This window comes from Arachis duranensis, chromosome 6, assembly GCF_000817695.3.
Source record: "Arachis duranensis cultivar V14167 chromosome 6, aradu.V14167.gnm2.J7QH, whole genome shotgun sequence".
NCBI lineage: Eukaryota > Viridiplantae > Streptophyta > Magnoliopsida > Fabales > Fabaceae > Arachis > Arachis duranensis.
Genome location: NC_029777.3, coordinates 28,168,507 through 28,180,645, shown reverse-complemented (window position 1 = coordinate 28,180,645; position 12,139 = coordinate 28,168,507). Strand labels below are relative to the sequence as shown.

General features: G+C 38.8%; 1 protein-coding gene and 1 long non-coding RNA gene across 2 annotated transcripts in view; both read left to right on the top strand.

Annotated features, from left to right (window-relative positions):
• The first annotated feature begins 5,221 nt into the window (after positions 1–5,221).
• LOC107493632 (uncharacterized) lies at positions 5,222–6,115 on the top strand. The gene has a single exon (XM_016114696.1). It carries the CDS (start codon positions 5,222–5,224, stop codon positions 6,113–6,115), a length of 894 nt encoding a protein of 297 aa, XP_015970182.1.
• A 5,683-nt stretch (positions 6,116–11,798) lies between these two features.
• LOC127748369 (uncharacterized) overlaps positions 11,799–12,139 on the top strand; it is a 10,086-nt gene continuing 9,745 nt past the window's right edge. Inside the window, exons 1-2 of the long non-coding RNA XR_008010403.1 lie at positions 11,799–11,855; positions 11,944–12,101. This is a non-coding gene — a long non-coding RNA (uncharacterized LOC127748369). The remainder of the gene's footprint in view (positions 11,856–11,943; positions 12,102–12,139) is intronic.

Sequence of the window (12,139 nt, the reverse complement as noted above, 5' to 3'; positions counted from 1 at the left end):
TTAGGTAGCTAAGTTTGATTTTAGAATTGCATAGTGTGTGTATGTGTTAGGTGAGAACTTAGGTTAGTCAAATATTCAAATGATAGCTCACTTGACCATACATATATCCTCACCCTTACCTTGGCCCCATTACAACCTTGAAAAGCCCTAATGATATTTGCATATGTACACTAAATATTTGTTGATTGGTTATATGAAGAACAAACTCTAGAAAGCATGATTAGAGGAAATTGAGTGGATTAACCCTAACACTTAAGTGATTAGAGTGCATATACACGTCCGGTGAGGGTTCAATTGCTCAATTCCATATGTTCATCTTTGATCATTGCTTATCTTGCAAGTTTGTAAACTCTTTTAAATAATTCAATTCAATTGTGAATTTGGTTTTGGTATGATTATTTTGGCCCTTGATCGTGCATACATGATTTATTGGAGATTTGACTCACTTTGACCACACACACACACACACACACACACACACACACACACATATATATATATGGTTAGTAATGAGAATAGCTAGATGCATATAGGTAGCTTGCAGTTAGATAGTTGCATTGGATAAATGTTATTACCTATTTCTTGTCTTTCTTGGTTTAGCATGAGGACATGCTTAGTTTAAGTGTGGGGAGGTTTGATAAACCCCAATCTTGTAGTTTATCTTGTGTTGAATTTAGGGGGATTTTATCAACTTATCCCACATTTATTCAATGAAATAGCACGGTTTTATGAATTTCTCCTAATTGTGCTTAATGGTTAAAAACATGCTTTCTAGGCCTATAATTAGTTAAATTTAATTCACTTTTGATTCCACTCAATGCTTTGATATGTTTTTTAGTGATTTCAAGGTTAAGAGGCATGGAATGGATAAAGAAAATGAAGAGGAAAGCATGCAAGATGGAGAATTTATGGAAAATAAGGATTTGGAAGATTCAAGGCGACGCGTACGCGTGACCGATGCGTATGCATGAAGAAGAAACTTGTCAAGGCGACGCATACGCATGACTGACACGTACGCGTGATATGGAAAGTTGCCAAGTGACGCGTACGCGTGACCGATGTGTACACGTAACAAGCGGCACGTGACCTCATTATGCTAGGGGTAATTTCTAAGCTCACTGAGGCCCAAATTCAACTCAATTTTGAACTATTTGAGGCAGAAATCAAGAAGGATAAAGGGGGGCAATTAGGTAGTGTAGGAAACATGCTTTAGGTTAGTTCTGGAGAGAGAAGCTCCCACTTCTCTCTAGAAATTAGGATTCTTAGTTAAGTTTTCTCTTAGATTTAGATTTAATTACTTGTTTTGATTTAGTTTCTCCTATGTTTCCTTGTTGATTTCCTTCAATCTTCTTAGTTTCTCTTGTTAATTTCTTTTTTTAGCCATTTTTATATTTATGAACTCTTGTTAATTTCCATTTTCTTTAATGCAACTGATGTCTTTTTATGTTTCTTATTATTTAATTAAGTTGTTATAGTTATTGATACACCACTATTTTATGATATATTTTGGACTGAATTGAGAGGGTTTTGTCAACTATTCTCACACTTATTCATGTAAATTGCATGTTTTTAAATTTTCTTCCTAATTTTGTGCTAGGATTGAAAACATGCTTCATAGGCCTTAAAATTGTTAAGTTTTAATTCTCCTTTATTACCATTTGATGTCGTGATGTGTTTGTTAAGTGTTTTTAGGTTTATAAGGCATGAATGGCTTACAGGATAAAGATGAACCATGTTAAAATGGAAGGAACACAAGAAATTGAAGGCTTGAGAACCAAGAAGCGATGCGCACGCATGGCTGACGCGTGCACGTGATCAGGAGCGTCTTTCAACGACGCGTACGTGTGACAGAGCGTCACGTGCTGCACTTAATATAACTTACTGGGGGCAATTTTTTGGGCTAATTTGGACCCAGTTTCAAGCCCAAAAATGCAGACTAGAGGCAGGGATCGAGCTGAGACTGAACACTCTTCACTTTTCATTTTAGTTTTTTATTAGTTTTGAATTGTATTGAGAGAAACACCAATTTCTCTAGGGTTTTCGACATTCTTAGTTTTGCTTTGAATTGGATCTTGAGAGAGCTGCAACTACCTTTAATTGGAGCCATTGTCCTTACAGTTTCCTTCTCTAATACCTCTATTACTCTTTTCCATTTGATTGCTTTGAATTCATGTTTGGATCTTGTCACTCTTGAATTTTATTAATGCATTGAATTATTTATATGTTTATTTTTATTGCTTGTTTGTTCTTTGTTAATTATTGTTAGTGCCAATTTTGATTTGATTAATTTCTCATAAATATCATGTCTTTTATTTACACTTACCATGTGTCTATGAAAATGGCATTCATGTTAATGGAGTAAAGCTCCCAACTTGGTTAGGGGTTGAGTAATTGGAACCCCTTGAGTTGTTATACCCAAGTATTAATCTATAATTGGAAGTTGCTAGCTAGCTCAATTTTCACCAACTATAGTCCTTCCCCATGAAGCGACTAGGACTTGTAAGTTAGAGTTAGTGACGCCCACTTGACTTTCCTTCAATTGCTAGAGGATAACTAAGTGGGAGCAATGAACCTTTATCATTACACTTGGGAAAGATAACAAGGATAGAAACTCCAATTCTCTCCACAAACCAAGGCCTTTTATTTTAATTATTTATAATCTCTTGCTAGTTATTCATTGCTTTAACACCTAGCTATTTATTTTTCCGTTCTCAATTTCAAAAATATTAAGAAAACTCTTAACCAATAATTTGCATCTTGTGTCAACTCTTAAGGAAATGACCTGAGATTCTACTCCCAATTATTTATTATTAATTGTGACACATTCTAATTTGATAGTGGAAATTTTGTCGATTAAGGTCGTACTTGCAACGCTATTCTGGAAAATACTTTTCAGAAATTCTTAACCAACGCGTGCGCGTAACACGTGTGTGCGCGTCAATTAAGGCGGTACTTGCAACGTCCTATGTGCGTGCATGTACCTTGCCTTGTTGCACCATCGACGCGTGAGCGTAACACGTGTGTGCGCGTTGATACTATCTTCTGTCTCATCCATGCTTGCGCGTCCCTTGGTAGCATTCATTAGTTGAACGCTACGTTCGCACCATGAACTCTCCTCACGCGTGTGCGTCCTTTGCGCGTGCTCTTGGATGGTAGAATATCACTTCTGCGCTCCAGCATGATGTACGTGTTTACGCCAACCACTACTTTTGTCGCATCGACGCGTGCGCGTCATGCACGTGTGCGTGTCGGTGACCAAATTCAAATTCCAATTCTGAAAGTATCACAGGAATTCATTCAAAGTGAACGTAGCATTCATTGTTGGTGAACGCTGATCCTCCTTCCACACGTGCGCGCCATGCATGTGTACGCGTGGATCTCCAAAGTGTCATCCTGCACGTAAACACCTTGTATGCGTACGCGTCTGATAAACCCATATTTTATGATATATTATGTGCTTAATTTGAGTGATTTATTCAATCCTTCACCCACTTATTCATATTAATTGCATGGTTTTATTTTTCCTTCCTTATTATGTGATATTTGTAACAAACATGTTTCCTATGCTTTGAAATTAATTATTTTAATTACCCTTTATTATCATTCGATGCCATGATTGGTGTGTTGAGTTGTTCCAGATCTTCTAAGGCAGGAATGACTTAAAGGATGAAAAAGGAAACATAGAAAAATGGAAGGAAAGCGTAAAACAGAGTTTTAGAGAAACTGGCATCCACACGATCGCATGGATGACGCGACCGCGTGCCAAGAGCGAAGAAGCAGCGACGCGGTCGCGTCTAAAGAAGAACACCTATGACGCGGCCGCATGACTGACGTGACCGCGCGACAAGGAAAACTCCAATTGATGCGACCGCGTAACCCACGCGGACGCGTGATAGAGGCCACGCACCAAAAATTGCAGAAAATGCTCATAGCGAATTCTGAAGCCTTTTTTGGCCTAAATCCAAGTCCAGAAGGCATAGACCAGAGGTTATGAAGTGAGGGAATGCATCCATTCGCGAGAGTCTCCAATTTTAGTCACTTTCCATGATTTAGGTTTAGTTGGAGAGAGGTTTTCTCCTCTCTCGTTTGGATTAGGATTTAGATTTAGGATTTATTTGCTTTGAGGATTATCTTTTTATCAGGTTCAATATTCCTTTTTCATTACTTGCTTTTCAATTTAGTATGAATTCTTCTATGTTACAGATTACTCTTTCGAATTAATGTTATTTGAGGTATTTCAGTTAATATTGCTTTCTTTTATTTATGTTATTGATTATTCCCAATCTGAAGACATTTTTATTCCAATAGATTTAATCCCTTTCCTTTTGGTCTTGGTTAAGAAATCAGTAACTCAGGAGTTATCTTAGCTCAACATAATTGATAACTGTTATCTTTGCTAATTGAATTGAACTTCAATAATCCCAACCTTTTCTTAGGAAATAAATAGGATTCGAAGGTCAAACTAATTAGTCCCTTGACTTTCCTTTACTTTAGCAAAGGTTAACTAAGAGGAATTAAGATTCAACTTTCATTATTATTGATAAGAATAACTAAGTCTGGGCTTCCAATTTCTCATACCTTGCCAAAAGGTTTGCTTTACAGTATTTATTTATTTTAATTGCCATTTAAATTAATTGCCATATTCATTCCTCATTCTCAAACCCCAATTTACAAACTCATAACCAATAATAAGAACATACCTCCCTGCAATTCCTTGAGAAGACGACCCGAGGTTTAAATACTTCGGTTATCAATTTATTTAGGGGTTTGTTACTTGTGACAACCAAAACTTTTGTACGAAGGGATCTTTGTTGGTTTAGAAACTATATCTACAACGCGACTTTATAAAATTCTTTACTAGCAAAATCCTAACGTCAGCGTCACTTGTGAACATAGCGTTCATCAAATAGACATAGCGTTCATCTACACCTCTCTTCTTTGCTTTTTTTTATCATCTTTTCACTGCCATCAATCAAACACGCCATCAAAGTCTCACCAAAATCGTAAGGTTTTGTATTATTCATAATAATCACCTAATTCTTGCATAAATCTCATGATTTTGTACAAAATTAATAATATTTGATTGAATCAAGATAAAGATGAAATTCCACTCTAATCACTTACTTGTTGTGCAAGAAAGTGCATGAAACCTAATAAAAACAAGTAAAAATGCTAGTAAAGCTAGCCTAAGATAACTTGTCATCATTGGGGTATTGACTTCATGGGTCCATTTCCAAACTCAAATGGTTTCTTATATATTCTGTTGGCTGTTGATTATGTTTCTAAGTGGGTGGAAGCAATTCCTACCCATACTGATGATGCTAACGTGGTTGTCTCTTTTGTTAGGAATAATATTATTTGTCGCTTTGGATCACCACAAGCAATCATGAGTGATCAAGGGTCTCACTTTTGTAACAGAAGAATGATAGGGTTGATGAAGAAACATGGCATCATTCACAAGGTGGAGACGGCTTACTATCTCCAAAGAAATGGCCAAGCCGAGGTGTCTAATAGAGAGATCAAGCGCATACTCGAGAAGATTGTTAAACCTCATAAAATGGACTGGAGCTCTAGGCTTGGAAATGCGCTATGGGCTTATCGGATAGTTTACAAGACACCCATCAGCATGAGTACATTCCACTTAGTCTACAAAAAGGCTTTTCACCTTCCGGTAGTGGTGGAACACAAAGCTTACTGGGCTATGAAGGAATGCAACTCAAGATTGGGAGGAGCCAAAATTGAAAGAAAATTACCAATGGAGGAATTAGAGTGCCTTCGGCTAGAAGCGTATGAAAACTCAAGGCTCTACAAAGAAAAGGTGAAGGCGGTACATGACAAGAACATCAAGAGAAGAGAGTTTAGAGCTGGGGATCAAGCCCTTCTCTATAACTCAAGGTTGAGATTAATGTCGGTTAAATTGAGGTCAAGATGGGATGGACCCTACATGGTCGAGAAGGTTGAACCGTATGGAGTTGTCTATCTAAGTCACCCCTCAAGCCCTACCTTATTCAAAGTCAATGGCCATCGTTTAAAGCTATATCATGGTGTGAAAGTAAAGAACAACAAGGAGATGAAGATCTTCCTCTTGAAGGATCCGGCAAGGGAAGAGGACTGAGCCTATGGACCGTCCAACTTAAGGACGTTAAAGAAAAGTGCTAGGTGGAAGGCAACCCACCATGGTATGATCTTCCTTTTTTATAGTTTTATTTTATTTATTTGCTTATATATGTTTCACTAATCGTCTTTGTCAATTTTCAAATAAGCATATTTCTCTTTTGTTCTAAAAAAAAGGAGCATCGCACGCGTAAGCGTCATCGACGCGCACGCGTCGTAGGGATGCTGGCGCTTTCTGGTACAAAAGCCCGAGAGTTGTGCTGGAACTGTGCGGGTTGGGTGCCTGGCGCACAATCCACCCACGCATACGTGTGACCGATGCGTACGTGTCACCGAGCCATTTCATCCTTTCACGTGTGTACATGAGCGATGCACACGCGTCGTATGTCAATTCAGCACATTCTGGTACAAAAACCCAAGAGTTGTGCCGGTTCAAGGCTGGAATCATGCGTCTGGCACGACGAGTAGTCACGCATATGCGTGACTGACGCTTACGCGTCATTTAGTTTTCTGGTTACCCACGCGTATGTGTGGGCGACGCGTACGCGTCTTAAGCGTCGAATCCCTTAAATCAGCGCACCGCCCCTGCTGCATTCAATTCTTCTCTCCTTCAAATCCTAATTCTTCTTCATTCTTTTCTTTTCTTTCTTTTTACTTCTTCCTTCTTTCTTTCCCCCCTCCACCACCACCGTCGGACCACCAGCCCCAATTTCCTTTCATTTTCTTTTTCTCTTCCCACCCCTCTTTTTTTATTCTTACTCCTATTTATCTCCCTCTTTTCATCTTCTTTTCAAAGTTTCTTTTTCTTACTTTCTTCTGCTCTTTATTTCTTCTTTTGTTCTTTACATTCGAATATTTTAATTATTTTTAATTGTATATTAGTTTTGTTATTTGTAATTTTTTTACTTCTTTTCTCTTCTTGCATTTTTATTTTGGTGTTAGAATTTTATTTGGTGGATTTTTTTTATATTTCTTAACCTGTTTGTGTTATGAGGTGTGCTTTGACAATTGGCATTCTATTTTGGGTCTACTATACACTTGGATTGATTACCATACTTCTTTCTCTTTGGCATTCATTATCACTTGGACTTTCCTACTTTCGGTATTTATTTCTCTAAGGTTAATATTTCTTCTTTTTCTTCCTTTTTTAGGATGGCCATCAAGAGTGGAAAAGAGAAGGCTTCTAACATGACACCGGCGAAAAAGGGAACTAAAAGAGCACTGGCTAAGGCGCAACCATCCTCAAAACTCAATCCACCTACTAAGCGGGTGAAGAGGACCATCCGAGTTGATAAGACAGAGAAGGAATTTCTCGCATGGGACTCCGCACGATTCACTAACCGCTATTGTGAGGGGATGTTCCCCGTATTAGTAGAGAAAAACTACCACAATGAGCACCTCTTCATTCTTCCAGAACACTTTGTTGAATTTGTGGTGTCTCGCATTGAAAGGAGACAGTGGGGATTCTTAATGAGGCAACCGCGAGAAGCTAATCTCTCTTGGGTAGTTGAATTCTACGCCAACTGTCACTCGCCTACCCTTCAATCAGTCTTTGTGCGCCAAAAGAAAGTCCCTATCTCAGAAGGTGCTATTCATAAAGTACTTGATCTTTTACCTAGTCCGGATGGGATGGATGCCTATCAAGAGGCACAGCTTGAGTGCCAGACATTCCAGTTTGATTGGAACCTCGTCCATAGAGTCATTTCCCAACCCGAAAACGAGTAGATCTATGGGCAGTACTGGAGTCGACCCAAGAGCATCTTTGCCCAAGCACTCACTATAGAGGCTCGAGTGTGGGCACAGATCATGTCCCACTACATATTTTTGAACACTCATGAGTCCACTTTTACTGCCGACATGGCCATTCTTTTCTGGTGCATCCTCACAGAGAAACCTCTCAACTTGCCACGACTCATCCGACAAAGTATGGGCCGAGTGTAAATAGTGGGCAACTTACCCTTTCCTGCATTGGTTACGGACTTGGTGTCTACAGCGGGTGTTTCATCTCGGGCTTTGATGTGAAGACCATGATTCCTAGGGATGACAAATTTGTCCCGAATGGGAAATATATAAGGCCTCCAGCGCCACTTGTGAGCTGAAATGAAGAGCCGTCCTTCGACGACCCTTCATCCTCTGCTCCACCATCATCCCCACCATATGCACCACCACTATCCACCCACCAGTTATTACTTGAGCTCATTGAGAAGGTAAACCGGCAAGGTCAGAGAATTGAGCAGATGGAGCGACGCAACAAGCGCTGCTATGACTACTTGAAGGATCTCATTGGGTGTTCTAACCCACCTATGAAGGAACCCGACACCTCGGACTCTACTTCCATTGATGGCGAGGCGAGCGATCAAGATAATGAAATAGAGGCGCCCCTGCCGGCCCCCCCATCATTTAGCCATTGGAAGTGGAACTTCCAGACCCACCTTGCGGATCACTGATGGCACGGAGGACCATGCCAAGCACTAAGTGTGGGGAGGTTGGTAACTGACTCCCAAAGGTAACAACTCTTTCTCAACACCAGTACTTTAATTTTCTTGTGTTACATAGGATAACTTGCATGAGTAGTTAGTTACATGCATTTAGGTACTACTTGGTTGAAGTGATAATTTCTTTTACACGACACTGTTTTAAAGTATTTTACTAATTTGAAAAATATTTTTGTTGAACATTGCTTGAAGGAATTTATATTTGGAACATAGTTTTAGAGCTCGAACACACAAAACCAGTGAGATTTTGAACCTATTTTATTGGTTGCATCTTATCAACCAATGTTTCATTTTGGTGTGTGTTGATCTCTCTAAAATTGTGACCTTTGTCTTGCTTGATTCTATATTTCCAGTGCTCGATGTATGCATGCACTTACGTGATTGAGGCCTTGTTTTACTATAGCTCACATACCCATATGGCCTTACCCTTTGCAACCCAATGTTGAGCCTATTTTACCCCATCTATTCTTTATTCTAGCACATCATTAAGCGGAAAATAATAAATGTCCCTAATTTGAATCCTTGGTTAGCTTAGACTAGTGATAGTACATATGAACTAAGTGTGGGGAGTTTGGGAATTACTTGGTTAGGAAATTGGGTATTTTATATTCTTATATGAAAATGTGAAAACAGTTTGGGCACTTGTTCATGCATCCAGCACATTAATCATATGCATTAACTCACTCAAAAAAATAATAGAAAGCTAATAAGTGAACTAATGCATATGATTTGTACTCAAAAGATATCAAGGTGCATGGATTTGTGGAAAAATAGTCAATGGGTAGCTAGGCTTTGCATTGTGATTACATGTAATGTCTTAGGTTAGGTGGGAACTTTAGGTTAATCAAGGATTCGGATTTTAGTCTACTTAACCAAATACATTCCAACCTTGGCCCAAACCCCATTACAACCCTCGAAAAGACCTCTTGATATGTGTATTTGTGCATTAAATTTTTGTGATTGGTAGAAGAAGAGCAAGCCTTAGAAAGCAAGATTAGTAGAGAGCCGAGAGAATCGACCCTCAAACACTAGTGTGATTAGAGTGTATACACTTCCAGTGAGGGTTTGATTCTCGATTCGTTGTTCCCAGCTTTCATGAGCCTTCTTCTTACAAGTCTACTTATACTTTATTTTGAGATTTGAATTAGTGGAATCTAGTTTATGTTTGTTCTTGGAGAATTTGTTTACTTTTAACCAAGTAGGTAAAAGCATTTAGCATGTAGTTGCATTCTTATAGATAAATTGCATTGCATAAGTCTCACCATTTTCCCTTCACTCTTTTGGCTCACCTGAGCTTAGCATGAGAACATGCTAATGTTTAACTATGGGGAGATTTGATACACCACTATTTTATGATATATTTGGACTGAATTGAGTGGGTTTTTTTAACTATTCTCACACTTATTCATGTACATTGCATGTTTTAAGTTTCCTTCCTAATTTTGTGCTAGGATTGAAAACATGCTTTCTAGACCTTAAAATTGTTCATTTTTATTTCTCCTTTATTACCATTCGATGCCGTGATGTGTTTATTAAGTGTTTTCGGGTTTATAGGGCATGAATGCTTATATGATGAAGATGAAGCATGTTAAAATGGAACGAACACAAGAAATTAAAGACTTGAGAAGTGAGGAGCAATGCACACGCATGGCTGACGCGTGCGGTGATCAGGAGCATCTGTCAGTGACATGTACGCATGACTAACGCATACGTGTGGCCAGGTGCAAGGTTCAGCGACGCGTATGTGTGACTGACACGTCCGCGTGACAGAGCGTCACGTGCTGCACTTAACAGAACTTGTTGGGGGAGATTTCTGGGCTGATTTGGACCTAGTTTCAAGCCTGAAAATGCAGACTAGAGGCAGAGATAGAGCTGAGACTGAACACTTTTCACTTTAGATTTTTATTAGTTTTGAGTTCTAGTGAGAGAAACACCTATTTCTGTAGGGTTTTCGACATTCTTAGTTTTGCTTTGAATTGGATCTTGAGAGAGCTGCTACTACCTTCAATTGGAGTCATTGTCCTTATAGTTTCCTTCTCTAATATCTCTATTACTCTTTTCCATTTGATTAATTTGAATTCATGTTTGGATCTTGTCACTCTTGAATTTTATTAATGCATTGAATTATTTTTATGTTTATTTTTATTGCTTGTTTGATCCTTATTAATTATTTTAGTACCAATTTTAATTTAATTAATTTCTCATAATTATCATGTCTTTTATTTACACTTACCATGTGTCTGTGAAAAAGGAATTCATGTTAATGGAGTAAAGCTCCCAACTTGGTTGGGGGTTGAGTAATTGGAACCCCTTGAGTTATTATACCCAAGTATTAATCTGTCATTGGAAGTTGCTGGCTAGCTCAATTCTCACCAACTCTAGTCCTTCCCCATGAAGTGACTAGGACTTGTGAGCTAGAGTTAGTGACGCCCACTTGAATTTCCTTCAATTGCTAGAGGATAACTAAGTGGGAGCAATGAACCTTTATTATTACACTTGGGAAAGACAACAAGGATAGAAACTCTAATTCTCTTCCCTAACCAAGGCCTTTTATTTTGATTATTTATCATCTCTTACTTGTTATTCATTGCTTTAACACCTAGCTATTTATTTTTCCATTCTCAATTTCAAAAATATTCAGAAAAATCCTAACCAATAATTTGCATCTTATGTTAACTGTAAAACCCGGTTAATTAACGGCTAATCAACCCATAAATGAGAATTTATTCTAGAAAGCCCAAAATGTGATTTTTGTGGCTAAATATGATAGAGGAGATTGAGACGAGAATTTTGGTACCAATTTCATAGAATTCGGACCAAGATTGGACCGAACGGGCCAAACTGGGCCAATTGGACCCAAAGTGGGCCCTTGGCCCAACATAACTTAACCAAAACCCTAGTTTTCAGCACTCTCTCTCCTCATTTGTTACACACACAAGCTGAAATTAGAGAGAAAGGGAGGAAGAACTCTCTCTCAACTTCTTTCTCTCACTTGATCTTCAAACCACCATAACTTTTGATCTAGAGCTCCGATTGCCGCCCCGTTTGCGGCCACGCATTCACCGCGGAGAGCTCTACAAAACCCATACAACCAATCTTGAGGTAAGCCACGTGTTGCTGTTCGAATCTCAGCCCTTATTTTCGAGTTTTATGGGTGAAATGTTGAGATTTTGGGTTCTTTGATGTTATAGGACCCAACTCTCTTGAAGGAGAAGGTTAATCTTGTCTCCTTGGACCTTGGGTGTGGTAAGATTCTCAACCCTAGTGTGATTTGTAATTTTTATGATGTTTGGGTTTTGAGATGTTGTGTGTGGGTATGATGATTGTGGCTTAGGTTGTGTATATGTGAATATTGGAGCTTGATTGGTGATTTTGAAAAGCTTGGAAAGGGTTTGGTGGTGAAAAATCTGTTCTTGGAGGTGTTGAGGCCTTGAGAGCTTGTGGATAAATGATTTGGAAGTGCTCCGGTGGAGCTTGGGAAAATCGGCTAAGGTATGGTTTCGGTTTCCCGTATCTAATATGTAATGTGG